Source organism: Poromitra crassiceps, assembly GCF_964638095.1.
Source record: "Poromitra crassiceps genome assembly, chromosome: 6".
Classification (NCBI taxonomy): Eukaryota; Metazoa; Chordata; class Actinopteri; order Beryciformes; family Melamphaidae; genus Poromitra; species Poromitra crassiceps.
Window position 1 is genome coordinate 25,121,415 of NC_139627.1, and position 22,442 is coordinate 25,143,856.

The window sequence follows — 22,442 nt, forward strand, 5'->3', positions numbered from 1 at the left end:
ATATCTAACTCCATTTTCCATTTCTATTTAAAAGGTGCTTTATTGGCAGAAATATTAAAAGTACATACAATATTGCCAAAGCAATCAATATAACGAGATTCAGTTAACAGCCATGACAATGTGACACTAACAACAAATGGTAATATCAATTCATTCAATCAGAAGACTACTGTATGACATGTTGACAGTTTAATACATATTTTGTGGTAAGTGTTGCACACTATTTGTTTTGCTCCTAGGATACATTGTACATACTGTACATTGTAGTCTTTCATTCAGAGGGAGGTTTAAAAAAATGACAAGACCCATCTCGCCACACTCCAACCTATTGGTTTGAATCTAAACCACCAGTGGTTCACACCCATCAGCATCCTGAGGCAGCTGCATGTGGGCTTTAGGTGCGATGCCAGCAAGAGCAAGCCCGTGATAGACAGATGGTTCATCCAATCACCTGCCAGGTATTTTTTGAAGGTGCCTGATCTTTGAGTGACTCATTCCTAGATGGTTATGTGAAAATAAACCATCTGGCAGCATCAGGTTAATTGAATTCAGGAAGACTAGGTTAACCCTAGGAAGTTTATTTTCCTCTTTCTGTCACATACCTTTCGGGTTCTTAACTTCAAGAAATGCGAGAACGACTAGGGCTGGGTTAAAAAAATCGATTCTCCGATTTTTAATCGATTTTTATTTTAATCCTTTGATATCGATTCATATGTCCAGAGATCTTTTTTTTTTTTTTTTTAACACATTAAGTGCCAGAGACGACCTAACTCGTCTTACATAATCCAGCGCTTAAGTGCCAAGGACGAGCTAACTCGTCTTACATAAACATTTTTTTTTTTTGACGGTGGGACATCAATCAACCCCTTTTACATCTTCGAGATAACTATTTGGAGCAAGAGCATGTGTGTAATCTATTTTACCGACCACTAAGTGGCGACAGATACAGAGAGAAGCCACAGCCACGGGACCCGTACAGCCGCCTCCCGCGGAAATGGCTTGGCGATTTTACAGTCAGGAGCCCGGAGACACACACACAGAACGGACAGAGATCCCCTCCCCCCCAGAGCCGCGGAGCAACGCGCGAACACACACACACACACACACACACACACACACACACACACACACACACACACACACACACACACCGCGGGAGCAAGCCATTCAAGGAAATGGCTTGGCGATTTTACAGTAATCCATTTCAGACTCGTCCCCGCACGCAGGCAAGCAGGCAGGCAGGCACGCAGACAGACAGGCAGGCAGCACAACGCGCTTCTGACACGCCCGCTGTTAGGAGGAAGGAGGAGAAGACACACGGAGGGAGGAGTTTGAATGAGAGGGGTGTTTCCTGTTGTTATGGAGGAAATTACTGTTCAAAACTATTGTTTAGAATGTCTGACGGTCTTACTGATGCCAAAAATGAATGGTTAAAGTGACTGTTTCACAAAAAGCCATTTATCTCTGAATAAATTTCCAGACGCTGAAACCATGCTGTACTCAACGGCTAATATCTACATAACTACTAACTCTGCAAACTAACTCTTTTAGACAGAGAAAGCACACATTCTATTAGTTATTTTTAGATGATTGGTGTTCATGAATTCTTAACAGAAAAGAATCCTCGGCTGTTCTAAAATGAGCCAGAATCGTCAAAAACACCCCTGGCACAACTTACCTACAGGAATGAAAACATGGCTGGCATTCAATGTGTTAATAAACAGGCTAAAATATTATGCTGTGTGTGGTAGTTGAAACATAGTTTCAAGTTGACGTTTATTTATGTTTGTAGTTAAAACAAAAACATAAATACTGTAGGCTACATAAATGGAAATGTTTGATCATTAATATCTACTTTTAGAAATGATATAGGCTGAAATCAAATCACTGTGCATAATTGTGAAAGTGTCTTTATTGACAGATGAAAAGGCTGTTATTTACCCTTTGTCACCACCTGGTGAGTAAATATATGTGTAACTAAAACCATTAAAAACGTCATTCAGGTAATTCAGGTTACAGCTCAAAAAACATGTTTTGGTATCACTAACCAAATCGATATTGAAATTAATCGAATCGAATCGAATCGGGATTAATCGATTCACAACCTTGTGAATCGGAATCGAAACGATTCTTGAAATTTTAACCAATACCCAGCTCTAAGAACGACAGCAGAGAGCTATGAGCTTCGACCCTGAACAATTTCTCCTGATGATCTGGTGTGAAGAGCTCTCAGCATTCAGAGAGGAGAATGGAGAGAAGTGCACCGTGCTCTATTATAGTGCAGTACATGAGATCTGAACAGGGCCACACACACTGGCATTGCAATAGAGTTCAGGTTGTTGGAGGGTATCTGCAGGCCTTAAAAAGTTGGAAAATACCTTAAATTATATCATTTTAAGGCCTTAGAAAACATTAATATGCCATCCATTACCATTGCCATACATCACCATACAGTCAATGGTCTGAGCTCTGAGTCCCCGAATGGTAAGCAGAGCAATGGATGGCTGGCAGAGCTAAACACAGCTGGTCACATTCATGTCAGAATCATTATGATAAAGATATGAGCCACTGCATGTCAGAACACAGCTGGTCACATTCATGTCAGTATCATTATGATAAAGATATGATCCACTGCATGTCAGAACACAACTGGTCACATTCATGTCAGTATCATTATGATAAAGATATGATCCACTGCATGTCAGAACACAGCTGGTCACATTCATGTCAGTATCATTATGATAAAGATATGATCCACTGCATGTCAGAACACAACTGGTCACATTCATGTCAGTATCATTATGATAAAGATATGATCCGCTGCATGTCAGAACACAGCTGGTCACATTCATGTCAGTATCATTATGATAAAGATATGAGCCACTGCATGTCAGAACACAGCTGGTCACATTCATGTCAGTATCATTATGATAAAGATATGATCCGCTGCATGTCAGAACACAGCTGGTCACATTCATGTCAGTATCATTATGATAAAGATATGAGCCACTGCATGTCAGAACACAGCTGGTTACATTCATGTCAGTATCATTATGATAAAGATATGAGCCACTGCATGTCAGTATCATTATGATAAAGATATGATCTGCTGCATGTCAGAACACAGCTGGTCACATTCATGTCAGTATCATTATGATAAAGATATGAGCCGCTGCGTGTCAGAAAATAAGCTATTTACAGGATGTAAATACACGCATTACACATGCCCCGTATTCCTCGTTTCCAGGCTGCTGCTCAGCTCATTATGCTTCGTGGTGTATCGATATATATATATATATATATATATATATATATATATATATATATACTGTATATATATATATATATATATATATATATATATATATATATATACCTGTATATCTATATGGAGACTTGTGGGTACCCATAACCCCTTGTGATTCAGATATCTTGAGGTGAGAGGTCAAGGGACCCCTTTGAAAATGGTTTCTCACTCGCCAAAATTTAGCGTTGGAGCGGTATTTACTGTAGCCCCCTTCCCGACGGGCTAGGCAAATCATGGATAATGGATGCCTGGCTTAGGTCATCTAGTTTCTGATACCAGACACTTCACTCTGGCCCGCTAAAGCCTCTGAAAGACAGTAAATGTGAGAAATTGCCAAGTGTGTTGGCAGGTATGTGCCCCCCCCCCCCCAGGTTGTGTAAGAATATCCACAGGTGGATTGTTCCTTCAAGAAGTCTTTGGTTTTCTGAAAGCTGAGTCTTTGCTCTGTCTGTCACTCGCCTTAGTAGTGTTTTACCTGCAGGAGATCGAGGAACACAGGCAGCAGGGACGAGACCTCTAAGACCTTTCAATGGATAGGTTGTTGTGAAAAGCTCCCATAGAGGCAGCTAGAGGAAGGCTACATTACATATGTAAGCTTCTGCTCTCTGCCAGCTTCTGTGGCAACTATGCCTGTTGCTTAGCAACCTCTTAATCAATACCAGTTCCTCGCTGCAACGAAGCAGAACAACGAGAGGGAAAATAATGGAGCAACACTTAGCTAGCAGCGTTACATCACAAAACACTGTCAATGCACCATTCATACCTGCATCAAATCACCATTAGCAGTATTTACAGTAGCACTTGTTAGCTCATTGAATACATGTATCAGTAGTTAGAGAAAATCCCTATACACTGTACAGGCTGTCAGAAATGTCCGGATCACGGCATTTGCCAGCACAGATGGAGGAGGCGGAGGGATTTCCAGCTCCTCGTAGCCCAAATGAATATTTTCATAGGTTAGTGTAGCCTAGGCTACTGTATGATGAACGAATTCATTCAACAACAAGACTTCCCTCCTTCTCCTAGTCCGCTGAGCAGGGAGGATAGGTGCACTCGCATGGTGGGCGGGAAGATCGATATGGTGTCCTACTAAAATTGGAACGATACACGACCGCACGCACTGTATTGTTCCAATTGAGTAGGCTATACTAAAATTGGAACCATACACGACCGCACGCCAGTCTTCTCTGTATCGTTCCAATTGAGTAGGCTATACTAAAATTGGAACGATACACGACCGCCCGCATATCAAACAGCTGCAGTCTGCATAACGTTCGTCGGGGGAATAGTATAGGCTATAAATGCACATGACTACTTAACGTTAGTAGTTTTTGTAAGGGAATGCACAGAGCTGATTTCGAGAGGGAATATCCTCAGACCAACTCGCCACAGACAGCTATAGCCCTCTGAAGCTTATTATTATATCCGTTAATTTTACCTACTAATGTCAACATCGTTTGAGCATAAAGCCTAACCGCACGGAGCATTCCTCCTGGCGTCCCTGCAGTCATGATTGTATAGGCTACTTTTTTTACTTTCACTCGTGCACTTTCTTGATACATGAGGTGATTTCCCCTGTAATTTTTTTATGAATGAGCTGACCATTCGCACCTTTTCCGGCTCACTGCGACGACGCTTTCAAATGGAGGCGGGTTGCCAGGTAACCCGGCGCTGTTACTACCTACCATGGTGGGACAAAAGGCGTAAAACAATTATCCACCAAAGCACGTTCACGACTTTCACATCGGAGGGGCGAATCCTATTTTCCGTGCATTTTTCGGCTTTCAAGGCCGGTGTGAAAGAGCCTTCTGCAGATTAAACAGATGGAGGAGGGTCTGCAGATTAAACACAGATGGAGGAGGGTCTGCAGATTAAACAGATGGAGGAGGATCTGCAGATTAAACAGATGGAGGAGGGTCTGCAGATTAAACACAGATGGAGGAGGCTCTGCAGATTAAACAGATGGAGGAGGGTCTGCAGATTAAACACAGAGGAGGGTCTGCAGATTAAACACAGATGGAGGAGGGTCTGCAGATTAAACACAGATGGAGGAGGGTCTGCAGATTAAAAACAGATGGAGGAGGCTCTGCAGATTAAACAGATGGAGGAGGCTCTGCAGATTAAACACAGATGGAGGAGGGTCTGCAGATTAAACACAGATGGAGGAGGGTCTGCAGATTAAACACAGATGGAGGAGGGTCTGCAGATTAAACAGATGGAGGAGGGTCTGCAGATTAAACACAGATGGAGGAGGGTCTGCAGATTAAACACAGATGGAGGAGGGTCTGCAGATTAAAAACAGATGGAGGAGGCTCTGCAGATTAAACAGATGGAGGAGGCTCTGCAGATTAAACACAGATGGAGGAGGGTCTGCAGATTAAACACAGATGGAGGAGGGTCTGCAGATTAAACAGATGGAGGAGGGTCTGCAGATTAAACACAGATGGAGGAGGGTCTGCAGATTAAACACAGATGGAGGAGGCTCTGCAGATTGCTTTCTGGGGGCTACCTGAAGGAACAAGTTTATTGTGTGAAAATCCAAAACCAGCAGAGAATTACCAACACCTGCAAACTAATGTTGATCTGGATATTTGGTTACATAAAGAAACACGAGACTAGTAGTAGTGTAGTAATAGTAGCAAAGCATTACTATAATAGACCCATAGTAGTAGCAGTAGTATAGCAGTGTAGTAAATGGAATAGGTGTGGCTATAGGATGCGGCCCAGTAAGCAGAGTTTGTCCTTGAGACAATCAGCAGTCTTTAACGGCAGCTGTGCTGTTTCCACAGTGAGCAGAACAAGAGCTAACCTTGAAGCAGAGGACTAACCAACCAGGCTCCACTCATTACCTACTGCATGCATAGAAAGAAGCTATTTTCTTTCCTCTTCTGTGACTTACTGACTGCTACCTACCTACCGGCTAGGGTTGAAAATAGCGATATACCATTTTCGATACCGGGCGGGCCTGGGGTATTATTGAATATTGTATCAGTTAAAAAAGTATCGATACTATCAATACTTTTGACAACTTTAACTTCTATGTAAGCTCACTATCTCAAAGAATAGAAATACACAGCAAAGCCAAACACATAGGGTCATTTTCACTTTTAATTGAGTAATTTGTTATGGGAGTACCGTAATTGTACTTTTACTTGATTTAGATAGATGTTATAGATTTTCAGTACTCTACCCACTACTGATTACATTTATTCAGGTAAATCTCATTTTTTCAAACATCAGACCTGTTTCATCCTGGTGAGTGGGTGTGAGCGGTGTGTGTGTTTGACGGCGGGGAAGTGTGTGAGGATGAGAGTGCAAGTGCAGATCAAGCGAGTTCAGGTATACGAGTGAGAGCATGTGTGTGTGTGGGGGGGGGGGGGCAACGGTGTCAAAGAGTACACCTTCCTGTGGGTGAGTGTGGGAGCTGAACGACTGTCAGGTAAATAGTAACTTATAAGTACCCACTACATCTCTGAGGATATTATCTGACTTTATTTCAGCATATCTGGCTCACCTTCACATAGAGTCAACCAACTGGAGCGCTGACACCTTTAAAGGGATAATTGGGATTATTTGACCTGGGGTTGTATCAGGTAGTGTACTTATCCAGAGTCAGTGTATAGAGTGCAAAAGTCACGCCCTCTTCTGGGTTAGGCATACTACGAACCAAGGGATTTTCTGCCATTCATTTTCCATAGACATTTCAGAAAATACTCATAAAAACAGTTTTACCTGGTCAAACCAAGCGATTCAGCTATATTTAGAATCAGGGAAGAGCATATAACATTTCACTGAGACATTTTCTTATTTATTTTTTTAGTGTTGGTCCAAGTGAAATATTGAATGGTCTCTCCTGATTCCAAATATAGCTGAATTGCTTGGTTTGACCAAGACTCAGCTCTCAGTCTTAATCCATTTCACTACTTTAAGACTGAGATTATTATTATTTAAATCTTTTCATAACGTTAGGTGGTGCTGTTGAAGCCTTGAACCAAGCAGTGACGCTCATGCAGAACCGGTGTCTCGCAAAACATCGCCGCGTTTGCGGAGAAACATATTAATCACTTAGAAACAAACATAACCTGTTAATATGACGTGTTTCATCCGGCCCCGGCGGCTAGAGGTCTTTCCCCCAGCGATAAGCCAGACTCCCGAGGCTAACGTTATAGAGCCTGCTGATGACTTCACAGTAGCAAGCGGACCACTTCCGGGTAGGAAAAATTATTGTAAAATAAACAACAGGTATAAACTCTCTTTGCAGCACATCAGTGTCTTGCTCTATATTGGAACTATGAAACATTGCATTGCCGCTACCAAATAAAATTCTAATAATAAATGTAGGCGTGTCTGCGGCCGGCCGTTCTCGCCGGGCTGGAAGAGACAGATTTTGACAATGATATTCCCAGACGTTTGGTGGTTAGGTGGCGCTGTTGGCGCCGCTCACCAAACGTCTGGAAACCAAGACTAGGTTTGACCAAGTACAGGAAAACTATTTTTATAAGCATTTTATGTCTATGGACAAATGAATGGAGGAAAATCCCTTGGTTGGTTCATATGCCTGGCGTGACTTTGGCACTCTATGGACCATTTTCACAGCAAGTGTTTTGAGGTGGTAAAGCAGGAAGTAAAGAGGTACAACCCATACCATTGATGTTGTTCCATTCCATTTAGGTGTCCCAGTGCCAGGGCCCTGAATAATGTTATTACACCTGCTTTACTTCCTGCTTTGCCAGCTCAAAACGGGTGCTGTGAAAAGGGCCTATTACGTCCATGTTGCCATGACAGTAGTCTACAGGGAATCAAATCACCATTTGAACATTCCTGATTAAATGCTGCGTGGTGAGACATTAGCATATATGGACTAAACGTAGCATTGCTCATACTGTAGTTACTCATGTGGTGGAAATTAAGCTGACAGATGTTAAAAGGTCCCATATTCGACAATTTCAGAGCATTGAACGTTTCTGTTTCTGTGCAAAGCTAACTGAAACTCATGTCATATTAATATAATTTGAAGACTATTCAACTTAAAAGATCCGCTCCAAACATGTTTTAAGATGTAAATATCTACTTTGATTAATGGTTTGTGTGATGAGTTTTTCCAACAAAAAGTTAAGTTAATCTTAACCTTCACCCTGATGAGGCTACATTGTTGTGTGATACACTAGAGAGAGAGAGGGGGGGGGGGGGAAGGAGGTCGAGCAACCTAGAACCGATGAGATGGAGTGGTAGTAGCGTAGAAGCTGGGGTAGCGCGAGACAAGAGAGACAGACAAACGTTACATCGTTTGTGTTTGTTGTGCATTAAAACTAAAGTAACCAGGCAGTTTTTAAAATGTAAGGAGTAGAATGTGTGGATATTTGTGTTAAAATGTGGGAGTAAAACTAAGAAGTTGCCAGAAAAATAAATATTCAGTAAAGTACAGATATCGGAAAACTCTACTTAACACATTCACTGCCAGCCGTTTTTCAATACTGTAGTTAGCTTCTGCCAGAGGGTTTTTTTGAGGATTCTGGCTCATCTTTCAAGAGCCGAGGATTCGTTTCTGTTAGGATTTTGTGAACACACAATATCTCAAAAGAACTAATAGAATGTGTGCTTTCTCTGTCTAAAAGAGTTAGTTTGTAGAGTTAGTAGTTATGTAAGCATTAGCAGTTGAATACAGCATGGTTTCAGCGTCTGAAAATTTATTCTGAGATAAACGGCTTTTTGTGAAATTCGATAGAACAGTCACTTTAACCATTCATTTTTGGCATCAGTAAGACGTCAGACATCTAAACAATAGTTTTGAACAGTAATTTCCTCCATAACAGCAGGAAACACCCCTCTCCTTCAAACTCCTCCCTCCGTGTGTGTTCTTCTTGGCTGCAGCGGGCGTGTCACAAGCTCGTTTCTGTTGCTGCTGTAACCTCGCGTCACCAGGCTCACTGCTTTGCTGCTGCTGTGCCTGTCTGCTGGCGGCCGCTGGGCAAGTCTGGATGGGATCGCTCGTTTCTTGGGGTTCTGAGAGCTTTGATGAAGCTTTTGCGATTCTGGTCTTATTTATGCTGCGTGTTTCAAAGTGTGTTCCACCCGTAATCTATTATGCAAATTTGCAAAACCCCACCGCCAGCTCCCAAGCGCGAAAGCGTTTTCGCCAATCCATTTTCATGAGAATGGCTTCCTCACACTGCTTTTTGCTTGCCTTCCTCTAGAATGGAGAGCACTGTCGCCACTTAGTGGGTCGGTGGAATGGGTTGTACACGTTCGGTGGCTCCAATATTTTTATAGGAGACGTGGGGGGCATTGATCCACGTAGCACCGTCAAATTTTTTTTTTTTTTTTTTTGACGTCTCAACTCGTCATTGGCAGTCAACCGTTGGAATTTTTTTGACGAGTCAACTCGCCATTGGCAGTGAACGTGTTAAGTACATTACTTAAAGGGATAGTTTGGTTTGTTTGAAGTGGGGTCCTATCAGCTAGTTGCATATACTGACTGAAATAGGTAGTGTTCTGGACGCTGAGCTCACCGTTTATCGAGACCCAGCACTCTGAAGCAACAGCCTCCGCAGCTCTGTCTGTCTAGTACACGGGGCCAAGAACTAAAACGTAATTTAACCACCTAAAACAATGCCAACCTAAACAAATCGATATCTGTGTAAATGTATGCTCTATTTTGACAATTTTCAGCGCTTTACTTTTCCGCCAAACAGCCGTCTCATTCGGCACTACTTTTTCTCCCAACCGTACAACTACCGTATTCCTCGGCTAAATTCCTGCACAGAGCCGCGGCGCTGGATTACTCCGCAGATCAGCTGTTATTTTGGGTTATTTCTCCCGGCTTGTTAGTGAAGACAACAAATGGAATACACAAACGAAAATATGAGTGATTTTGATAGCGAGGACGATATGCTATTCACCTTGGTGACAAGAGGATACAATTATGAACCAGAGAGAGTAATATACAGAAGAGGAACTGCCATAATATGCTGCCTAAATGGCGGGTAGGACCCCACTTAAAACAAACCGATCTATCTCTTTAATTACAAATACTTTGTTACTTCCCATCTCTGCACCCCAAATGTTTTCCCCAAGCCCGAAGACAAGGTCCCAGGAGCTGCTGATTTCAACAACATCTTGGTCAGACTGCAGAAGCTCGTGAAGGAATAGCTGAAAGCACAAGTTTGTCGGGTGAGCGGAGATGTCAGATACTGTGAGAAACGTATGTACAGGTACTCTGTCTTCAAGCATTCAGAGGCAGCTACAATGCTGCTCTCTGCTTATGCTAAGCTGAGGAACTACACTGGAACAGTTGTACTAGACTGTGAGGACACAGGGATGTTTGTCCAAGCAGCTTATGTCTCGCAACAACTCAGAGGTGATCTTCTGATTAAAGGCAAGCATGTGTTCATCAACTGCCATGCCATGCTCTCAGAAGAGGCTGCAGTGTAGTGCAGACATCATAATACTTCTCCATGTGATCACTGGCAGTGACCACACCTCAGAGTTCTATGGGCACAGGAAGAAGGTGTTAGAGAAGGTAATGAGTAATGACTGACCCTGAGGCAAGAGAGCTCCTGGGACGAGTGGGTGCGAATCTAAATTAATCTAATCTAAGTTATTCTTTATTGTCCCCATGGGGAAATTTATCCTCTGCATTAGACCCATCCTCTACTAGGAACCTTCCTAGAACTAGGAGCAGTGGGCAGCCGCAGTGCAGCACCCGGTGACCAACTCCAGTTCTTTTGCCAGTGCCTTGGTCAGGGGCACTGACAGGAGTATTAACCCTAACATACATGTCTTTGACAGGAGTATTAACTCTAACATGCATGTCTTTGACAGGAGTATTAACCCTAACATGTATGTTTTTGACAGGAGTATTAGCTCTAACATGCATGTCTTTGACAGGAGTACTAACCTAACATGTACTGTATGTTTTGACAGGAGTATTAGCCCTAACATGCATGTATTTGACAGGAGTATTAGCCCTAACATGCATGTATTTGACAGGAGTATTAACCCTAACATGTACTGTATGTTTTTGACAGGAGTATTAACCCTAACGTCTTTGACAGGAGTAGTAACCCTAACATGTACTGTATGTTTTTGACAGGAGTATTAACCCTAACATACATGTCTTTGACAGGAGTATTAACCCTAACATGTACTGTATGTTTTTGACAGGAGTATTAACCCTGACATACATGTCTTTGACAGGAGTATTAACCCTAACATACATGTCTTTGACAGGAGTATTAACATTAACATGCATGTCTTTGACAGAAGTATTAACCCTAACATGCATGTCTTTGACATGAGTATTAACCCTAACATGCATGTCTCTGATAGGAGTATTAACCCTAACATACATGTCTTTGACAGGAGTATTAACCCTAACATACATGTCTTTGACATGAGTATTAACCCTAACATGCATGTCTTTGACATGAGTATTAACCCTAACATGCATGTCTCTGACAGGAGTATTAACCCTAACATGCATGTCTCTGACAGGAGTATTAACCCTACATACATGTCTTTGTCCTTGTCTCTGGAGTTAGGAGACGGAGTCAGAGTTGATATGAAGGCATTTGTCCTCTCCATCGTCTATTGTGAGTGCACAGATGTTACCTGCAAGCAGGCAGTTATGTTTTTAACGCACACCTCCCAGCCAATCAGAAAAGAGTATAATGACTTTTATCGTTCTGGTACATGCAAAATATCAAACAGAATCATCCCAAAGAAAGCAATTGCCTAATCTAATTCCCCCGGCATGCTCAAAAAAACACCTACCATACGGCTACAGTTATTTTTATGCTCAGAGTCTGATGCAAATCCCTGCCAATCCAGCTGGCTTAGAAAGCGGTATGACACACCGAGCCTTGAGGCAACATTCCAGCACACAACAGAAGTGAGTCAAGTTATTCCTGAGAAGTTGATAGTATAATCAATGGGTGAATGTTAACTTTCTCCCGAGGTAAAGCCGAGAGGTTAGAAGAACTAAGACTTTAATCTGTGATGCCAAGTCATCTGGGGATGGACTTCCTCCACTGACTCACAGTCAATGGAGACAGGCTCTGGGGGGGTTTTGACATGAAAATATAAAGACTGACAAACATGCTGAAGAAGGTTGCAACATTACATCAGTGCGCGTCGTGGCCGCATTGCCCTCATTGCGTTTGCGTAGATTTAGGGTGACCCAGACAAATGGGCTCAGCAAGACGATTTTCAAGTATTCCAAAAGTAAATCTAAAGTATTTAGAATACGTTACTTAACATGAGTAATCTAATGGAATAAGTTACAAATTAAATTGTAACGTATTCAGTAATCTGTAGTGGAATTCATTTTAAGAGTAACCCTCCCAACACTGTGTGGAGACTGACCTGTGGTGCTCTGGGTGAAGACAGCCAGGCTCTGGCCGCCCACTGTGCGCATGGTGAAGGGGTGATCCTTGGGCACCTGCAGCGATACAGCCGTCTCCCTCGCAAAGCTCCGGCTCGTCAGCGCCTCCCTCAGGCTGAAACACACCTGAGGAACACAGCAAGTCATTTAACAACCTGCACTTCACTTCATTTGGTCAAGTTAGGGTCAAATGAGATTAGACAAGATTAAGCTTCATTGCTCTCTGTGAGGAAACTCTGTCGATGCAGCAGCAAACGGTAAATACGTAACATAACAGAAGTGGTGTTAAGTATGTATGAACAACAAGTCTGAAAAATATTAATTACAGCATTAGGAGGGTGTGCAAATTAAATAAATGGATCATGTATTATCGCGAAATAAACCCCGACAAGGTGATCACCCTGAAGGGGTTTATTTAAGCCAGGGGTGTCAAACATACGGCCCGGGGGCCAGAACCGGCCCACCAAAGGGTCCAATATGGCCCACAGGATGATTTTGCAAAGTGTGAAAATTGCACTGAGAAGTCCTTAAATCCAATGTGATGCACGTCTGAAGCCTAGGAGGTACCAGGTTTTAGGTGCAAGTTAAATATTAAGTAGCCTGATTCATGTGTTCTGTATTGATCACTAAATGGCAAACTATTTTGACTATAGAGAAGAATTGCACAGTTGTTGTCCACTTTAAAGCAGTTACAGACAGAAGATTTGATAATGTGTTTGATGGTAGCTGATATAACCCTACATGTGATCTTAAAATGTACCTATAATTATTTACACCAAACTGGAAAATTTTGAGGTTTTGTCATTTATAGGTTGATTTTCTTTGTCTGAGACCAAATTGAGTCACATGTGGCCTGTGAACTAAAATGAGTTGGACACCCCTAATTTAAGCAATGTCAAACAAGAGGGAGTGCTGTTGTACTGCATATCGTCACAGTTGTGATTCAGTTGTAGACAGTCACAGCATGACGATATACAGTAACAACAGCACAGCCTTGAGTGTGATATTGCTTTTATACTGTACAGTTGTAGAGTTGTTGAGACAACAGATCATTTGTCTGTTATGTGTCTCTGCCAACAAAAACAGTTCCCTCACAATTGCACTAACATTAACAAGTGTTGCCAAGCAACAGGTCAACTGTTTCCCGACTGCAAGACAGCTAAGCTAGCTACTTTGAGGATAGCACAGACGATTCGGTCAAATGTATCCATATCTCTGTCCCTACTAGGTGTGAACGCTGTTTGAACTCAGCATAATCAAGTTACATTAGCTGTGAAGCGGAACGATATACATACAGTGATGCGTCCTGTGATGTTAAGACTAAATATCATCACTCTGGAATGCCTCTTGTCCAATCAAATTGCTCGGCTGGAACGAACTATTGTATAATTTGCGATAATGACCGACTTGCTGTACATTATCCTGCTTATTACATGGCTACTTACTGAAGAAAGCTACGGTAACGTTTTTTTACCCATTAACGGGGTAGGCTAGCCCATGACACAGACTACCAGTCATTGTGCTACGCTAACTACTGCATGCACAGAGAAGACGCATCTATCTTCTCGTCTTACTATCGGGAACATGGCAAATAGGTGAATTTCCCAAAATGTTGGTCTGTTCCTTTAAAAATATGGAATGTATTATTATGATTATTATTATGATGTATCCTTCTGATGCTGAATCAATCTTCACCACCATTAGAAGTAAAGTATGTGGCCTCACCTCTGATTTGCCTTGTTTCCTGCCAAGCCAGACAGGAGAGAAAATATTCAGCATTTTCATGATAATCATGTTTCAAGCATGTTCCCACAATGACACAGTGCCATGTATTAACACTGGAGGCTGTTCAGTTCCACAATGACACAGTGCCATGTATTCACACTGGAGGCTGTTCATTTTAACACTTCAGTAAGAAGATGAGTAAGGTAGGTGCATACTTTACAATTGTAAGCTTCCCAACTTCTCCCTTTTCTGTGGCTTTGTCCCATTGCTGAGATAAATACTTGGGAACCTGATGGAGATAAAACCATAAAAGTGGTTAGGTAAACTTGTGGGATATTATAATAGAACAGGTAGTTCTCTCATGGAGAGTCAAGCAATCTCTATTCAAAAATATGACAGTGTAATTGAAATAAGCTCTTGAGCTATATTGTGTTATAGGTTGCTTGATGGTTTTTTTCTGAAATGTACATGAATTTATTTTCTGCCTTAATCCTTTTCATGTAGGCTAGTTGTTTTTAAGTGGTGTATCCACTTCTATTCCATTTTAGCCGAGATTTGAGCAGTGTGCCGAGATGTGAGCAGCACAAGATTTAGCTTAGGCCCCTCCCTCCGGCTCTACAAGGAAGCGACAGTGGAGACTGTCGCTGTTTCCAAATGGTAAGGTTCCACGATGGGTCCTTCCATTATTATATACAGTCTATGGTCCTTCCTTACCCTGCTAGCCGGGCACTTCTTGCTCATACTGAGCATTAGTGCCCAAGACCCACTTAACATTTCCCATTAGACCAGCTTTCCGCTCTTGCGGCTAGGTCTTAAAAGATTATTTACCTGAGCCAGAAACTTGAAGTGAAGACCCTATCCAATGCGCAACATCCTCTTCTAGATAGCGACGCGGCGCCGCTTCCAACTTGTTGCATAACATCCACTTTTATGTATTTTAGGCGATGTATATCAAAAAGTCCTTAATGCAATATACCATTCAGGAAGTGTGGGGGGCAGTATGGATAGCGACGCACTGTGTTTACACTACTGCCCCCCACACTTCCTGAATGGTATTGCATCAAGGATTTTGTTATATCAACGATATAAAAGTGGGTTTTATGCAACAATTTGGAAGCGGCAACAACAGTTATTTAGAAGAAGAGGATGTTAGGCATCGGATAGCGCCTTCACTTCACGTTTCTGGCTCAGGTAAGGACTCGTTTTAAGACCTAGACGCGAGAGCAGCGCGGCTGTCTGATGGGAGACTTCAACACCTGATGTGATAGGCCTACTGTCATTGAATAAATAATAAATAATAAATAATAAATAAATAAACCATCAAACAATAATCAATGCTTACTTAATGCAGAGGCACACACCTGGTAAAATATTTTTTTTAACAGGGATTAATATATAGGCTAGTTTTTACTATGTTTTTTTTTTTTTACTCCAAATCAAATAATTTATGATCACTCACGATTCATTTGCTAGCTAGTTGGCTTGGTCCTGGACTTTTAAAATTATACAGATTTTTGGAAACGTCTGTAACCGAGCGTCTTGGGTTCTTTATATTTGATATTTAGAAAGGAAATAAGCACACGGAGACTGCTTCAAGTTGGAACAGTCTGCCATGCGCAATGGGTGAGAGAGACAGACGTGCGTTTGCCGAAGCAACATTACGTTACCTCGATATTGACGTTAGGAATCGGGAAAGCAGGTTAATTTGTGCAAACCTTGACAAGCCATACACCCTGACTTTGCTTGATTCCAGTCAGATTAATCTCCCCTTTGTCCGACATATCTTTAAATGTTGTCAGAGCTCAGCTGTGAAAGTCGGCAAATTCGCCTTTCCACCTGTAAAGTAGTAGTGTCGAGCTAGATAGGATACCCATATCTACTTCCTGTGTTAACTTTCTAAATAAAAGCTCTCGATAACGTGCATGTGCTGCAAAGTTTTCGTGAATTACATAGACACCACACGTATGCACCACAGTGAAAATTACGAAAGTCCAAGTGATTTTAACTCTTAATTTTGTATTTTCTTTAAACGAGTTTTGCTTTTATTTTGAAGATTAAACCGCCAGGCAATTTCGGGAAGTTTGACAAAGATTTTTTCTTTGATTTTCAGATTTTTATTAAAGATAAGTACAAAAAGCACAAACTTAATTTACCCTTCATGCCCGGCTAGCAGGGTAATGACTTCATACATTTATGCAAGGAGAGACATAGGAAAGCTGAAACAGGAACAATGAGACAAACATAAAGAGAACATAATAATGTTCAAAATAGGCCTAATATTAAACAAAATACATATTGTTGTACTGACCTACAACATATATATATAGCCTATACATATATGCCTATATATAGGCCTATATGCCTATATATATATATGCCTATAAATATATATATATATATATATATATATATATATATATATATATATATATATATATATATATATATATATATATATATATATATATATATATATATATATAGGGTGAATGGAGGTATTATGGGACATAGCGTATTATGGGACACTTAAGCTATAGAGGCTATATTTTCTTGCCTGATGAGTGAAAATAAAAACTTTTTTTTCTGAGCCCTACCTGTGAAACTACACAATCAAAATCGCATGCCCTCATTGGTGTGACATCACATATGTGGGCGGGGCAAGCTTCAAACAGGAGGTTGACCCTGCAGGGCATGAGGTGAGGAAAATGACATAAGCTTTAGCTAGTTTTCATCATAAGGTCATAAAATTCTCATAGCTAATATATTGCACAAACTTTTGATGGAACATGAATATGATGCATGTTTGCAACCAAAAACAAAACAAAAACAAAACAAAACAAAGTTTTATTTTTGGAATTAGGTTGTTTTCATTTTGTCCCATAATACGAAACACGGTTTCGTATTATGGGACAGTATGTTTTCATATTATGGGACAGTGCTAAAAGGCTTTGCTAATGAACAAAATTATCAACCTTGCAATAGAGAACCATTGTTTATTCTCTAGAATAGATTAGTGGTTACCAACAAATAGGCAGGCAAAAAAAAGCTGACCACTTCAATTGGTTAATATTAATAGACTCTGAATCATCCTAGCCCTAACCCCAACCCTAAACATAATCATCCCAGCCTGACCTTCAACTTAATCATCCTAACCTTAACCCCAACCCTCAACTTAATCATCCTAACCCTAACCCCAACCCTCAATTTAATCATCCTAACCCCAACCCTCAACTTCATCATCCTAACCCCAACCCTCAACTTCATCATCCTAACCCCAAACCTCAACTTAATCACCCCAGCCCCAACCCTCAACTTAAGCATCCTAACCCTAACCCCAACCACCAACATACTCATCCTAACCCTAACCCTCAACTTAATCATCCTAACCATAACCCCACCACTCAATTTAATCATCCTAAACCTAACCCCAACCATCAACATACTCATCCGAACCCTAACCCTCAACTTAATCATCCTAACCCAAACCCCACCCCTCAACTTAATCATTCTAACCCCAACCCTCAACTTAACCATCATAACCCAATGCCTCAACTTAATCATCCTAACCCTAACCCCACCCCCCAACTTAATCATCCTAACCCTAACCCCACCACCCAACGTAATCATCCTAACCCTAACCCTCAACTTAATCATCCTAACCCTAACCCCACCCCTCAACTTAATCATCCTAAACCTAACCTACTGTTAAAGATGAATAGGAAAAGTAAGATGTGCATGTCAGATTATATCAAAGTATGAATTAAATTGTGTAGTAAATGCTTACACTAGCCTAAATTCATCATAAGGCATCTGTCCCATAATACGAAACATTTTGTCCCATAATACGAAACGTTACAGAAAAAAGGGATTTTGGGTCAGTTCACACAAAAGAGGATGCCACGCCTCCTTGGAATATAATGTAACCTTCATTCCACCTCAGAAGGTTAGGTAACATCTTGACTATTACAGAAATGTATCATGTGTTGGGCTATTTTTTTTAATTGATGGCAAAAAAGCTTCCACAAGGCGAAAAGTCAAAAAGTGTCCCATAATACCTCCATTCACCCTATATATATATATATAGCTATATGTGTGTGTGTGTGTGCGTGTGCGTGCGTGCGTGCGTGTGTGTGTGCAAAACAGTTCAAACCGCACTTAGTTCAGCTCAAAATGCATGCTGACATAAGTGCTAGCATGGCAGGATCATCACATAATTTCTCCTATATTCTAATAACAATAGTATCAACTTTCCACTCATAGACAATTTAGGCAATTCCAAAACTGTTTAGGGACCCCAGTATGCAAAAATATTCAAATACAATAGGTGCAAATAACACATTTATACTGCATGCAGAAAAATTGCATAGTTTTTGCAAAACTACATATGAAGTGGGCATGACTGTAAAGGGGAGACTTGTGGTACCCTTACAACCCATTCTCATTCAGATATCTTGAGGTGAGAGGTCAAGGAACCCCTTAGAAAATGGCCATGCCACTTTTTGCCTCGCCAAAACCTAGCATAATTTTATAGCATTATTTAGCCTCCTTCCCAACAAGTTAACATGACAGGGTTGGCACCAATGCATGCCTTAGGTCTTCTAGTTAGATATGATAGCAGGACCCTCACTCTATCTCTAAAAATGAGCCCATTACAGCCTCTGAAAGACAGTAATGTCGGCCATTTAGGAAGTGTGTTTTGAATGTCTAGGGTCAATAGAGTGTTGTGACGTAAAGGGGTCACAAGCCAAAAAAGATTCGGAACTGATATAAGATGTCAAAATGTTCCTTTAGTGCATGGGTGCCCAAAACTTTTTAGGGTGAGTATTTACAAAAAGGCTACTTTGTTTCCCCTTGTCCCCCCCCCCCCCCCCCCCCCCCAAGTACACATTTAGCACATATTAACAGTATTATATAACATTATTTTATCATGTTAAATACTGTAGATACTGAGTTAGCTGAGTGGGATTTAGTTTATGCATTAAAATATATATATATATATATATATATATATATATATATATATATATATATTTTTTTTTTTTTTTTTTTTTTCAGACTTATGTCTGGCTCGAGATCTACCAGGAGATCACATCTACCTATTGAGCACCCCTGCTGTGTTTTGTATTGACTGACACATTTCCAACAGACACTTAACACCCCCATCTTCCACTGTGTCTGACTTGTATGCATTGCCACCTTGTGGATGACTTGGCTCTTTTATGGAGGACATAATCTGTCATAGTTAGAAACAAATTAATCAATAAATAAACCTGTAAATGAATACACAAATGTATCAGAAGATGTGCAGAGGAGTCATTCTGAATGTCAAAAAATAAATGGAAAATAAAAGTTTAAATAATTCAATAGATAAATCTGTAATCTGATGTGTAATGTTAATGAACATAAAACCCATACCTCCTTTTATTTATGATGATTTATTTATATCATGATATGCTAATATAATAAGATGTTCCAAGGTGTAGCAGTCAAAACTAGTTCACTGACCGCTGTGACTGAAGTTATTGGGAGGTAATGAGTGGAAGCATCATGTCCTCTCTGCAGCACCTCAGCCAAATCTTTTAATTATGTTCTGCAGCTTTAATCTTCTTGGCAGCAACCAACTTAAAGCCAAATTCTTCTCAGCAGCGGCCAACTTGTTGCCTAATTGTGAACTTTGCTGCAGACGAAGTTGCTTTGTTGTCACCGGCCAAGTAAGGCAAATCCAAAGCAATATGACAAGTGATGAACCAGTAGTGTGAACCCATATGTACAATTTGTACGTCATACATTTGACATATGACATACATTTGTGTGTCTATTAATGTTTTTCATTATTATTTTTCATTATTATTATTATTATTATTATTATTATTATTATTATTATTATTATTACCTATAATAATAATAATAATAATAATAATGTCATAGATCATTTATTCATTTATTTCTAATTAGGGGTTCCAGCCCCCGAAGGGGGCCCGTGAACTAAAATCATGGGCGGAGTTAATGGGGGGGCCAGGGGGCCAGGCCCCCCCAGTCGTAAAAAAAAGAAGAAAAAAGCTCACCATTGTAAATCTCCATCTCACTGTCTGGCTGAATATGATCATACGATTTATATCCACTTTGACAAGAATCACAGGTATCTCTTTGCTAAAGCTGTGACAGGGGGGCCTCTGCCGCCCCCTCCCTCTGGAATGCCCCCCCCTCCCCCCAGTCACATCTGACCATGCATCTGACAGGCCAAAGCTCATTGTCTTTCATACTCATACTCATACTCCTCTTTCCAAAAAAGCCTTCAAAACCCACCTTTTCACTGTTGCTTTTGACCTATAATCTTTCTCTCTCTCCCTCTCTCTCTCTCTTTCTCTCTCTCTCTCTCTCTCTCATCTATTTAATATTTTACTTTATTAAAGTTGTTTTATCCTGTATTTGTAAAGTGTCTTTGAGCACGGTCAAAAGCAACAGTGAACAGTGAAGCACATAATATACATTACATTACTAAACATAAAATAATGAGTATTAATGTTCTGTAATTCTACTCATATTCTAATATTTCTTATATTTCCATTCTTATACTTATTAAACAATAATTAGAGAGAGACCATGATGATGCCAGCCTTAAAATGAGATATTCCTCTAAATCTGGCTTCAAACGGGCAAAATTTCAAATGTAAAACGGCCAAATTTTTCTGCAGAAGTAGTCAAACTCCGCCTATGACTAAAATTAGTTTGACACCCCATGGGAGAACCTTGATTCCGTGACCATTCTCTGGCTAACATGTTTTGATGATTGATTTGACCTCAATGTACTTTTTATAAAAACAGTAGCACCCATGTCCCTCCCAAAAATCCTGTGCTCTTTTGCCACAGGGCCAAATCCAAGATGGCCACTTGCACCAACTTGAAAAATTAACTTTTGAACCTGAGCACCTAGAATCATGTATGAAGACCCTTTTCCATGTAAGTTGACCACGAGGATTCCTATTTTGACATCAGTTTGACTTATGGAAGTTAATGTGTTAACTTAGGTTCAGGAGCAGGGCCACGCCTCAACCACTCCTCTTACCACTAACCACTCCTCTAATCACCTGACAAGCTTACTTATACCTGGCAAGCCCATTCTGCCCTCCTGTTTGTCTCAGCTCTCTCGACCCACCCTCCCTTCCCCTCTTCCATGCATCTTCCTATCTCATCCCTAATTCAATCTGGTGCATACCTCTCCCACGTCTCTCTCTGCGTCTCATCTAGGTTCCGTCTGGGGGGTCTCTAATCAGCTCGGGCAGAAACCTGAGAAAGAATCAGCTCGGGCAGGAACACGCCTGAGACGGAACCCCCACTCTGAGTCTCACTCCGCCCAGTCTTCTGCACATAATTCCTCATGCACCTTCACTTACACTTCAACACATACACATTTCGATCTTCAATAAACCTTTAAACAATATATTGTTGTGCGTGGTCCTTGCTAGTGAATATGACATAATTTTGACCCAGAAATCCAAGATGGCCACCATCCATTTGAGTGAAAATGTAGGCCTAACTTTGGAACAGGAAGGTAAGAGGTGGTAATAGATGGTATCAATGTTTGCTACTTTTCCCACTCTTGAAGTTCTCCATCACTGTTGCCTAGCAACAATTTTTTCTAAAATTTTACGCTATTAAAGCTAAAAGCAAATAAAACATGAGGCAGAAACAACCCGTTATGGACAGCGCCATCACATCAGCAGGCTTCTGCAATAGGCTACGCACCAATATGGGCAGTACAGGCATCTCTCTCTCTACCCCTCTACAACACTTTCTCTACACTCCCTCTACACTCTGTCTGTTTTCCCGCAGTTTAGCAAATATTTTCCTGTGAGTGTCAGATTGACTGTTTTATTTTGGCCATTTTGGGGTATATGCCTTTCGGTCCATAAATCACAATGTTTTTACTATGTATTGGAATGCATATTTGTGATGAGCCATAGACCTACTGGGCTCCCCCCCTACTATATAAATAATGTTATCATTACCTTTACAATTTTGAGATTG

The 22,442-nt window shown here is 40.9% G+C and overlaps 1 protein-coding gene across 1 annotated transcript in view; it reads right to left on the bottom strand.

Annotated features, from left to right (window-relative positions):
* LOC310777812 (general transcription factor IIF subunit 2-like) overlaps positions 1–16,195 on the bottom strand; it is a gene marked incomplete at its 5' end in the record, with an annotated part of 98,519 nt that extends 82,324 nt beyond the window's left edge. The window contains 3 exons of the mRNA XM_083638168.1: positions 12,671–12,815; positions 14,635–14,703; positions 16,130–16,195. Of these exons, the coding sequence (XP_083494294.1) occupies positions 12,671–12,815; positions 14,635–14,703; positions 16,130–16,195 (280 nt within the window). The remainder of the gene's footprint in view (positions 1–12,670; positions 12,816–14,634; positions 14,704–16,129) is intronic.
* Positions 16,196–22,442: the final 6,247 nt, after the last annotated feature.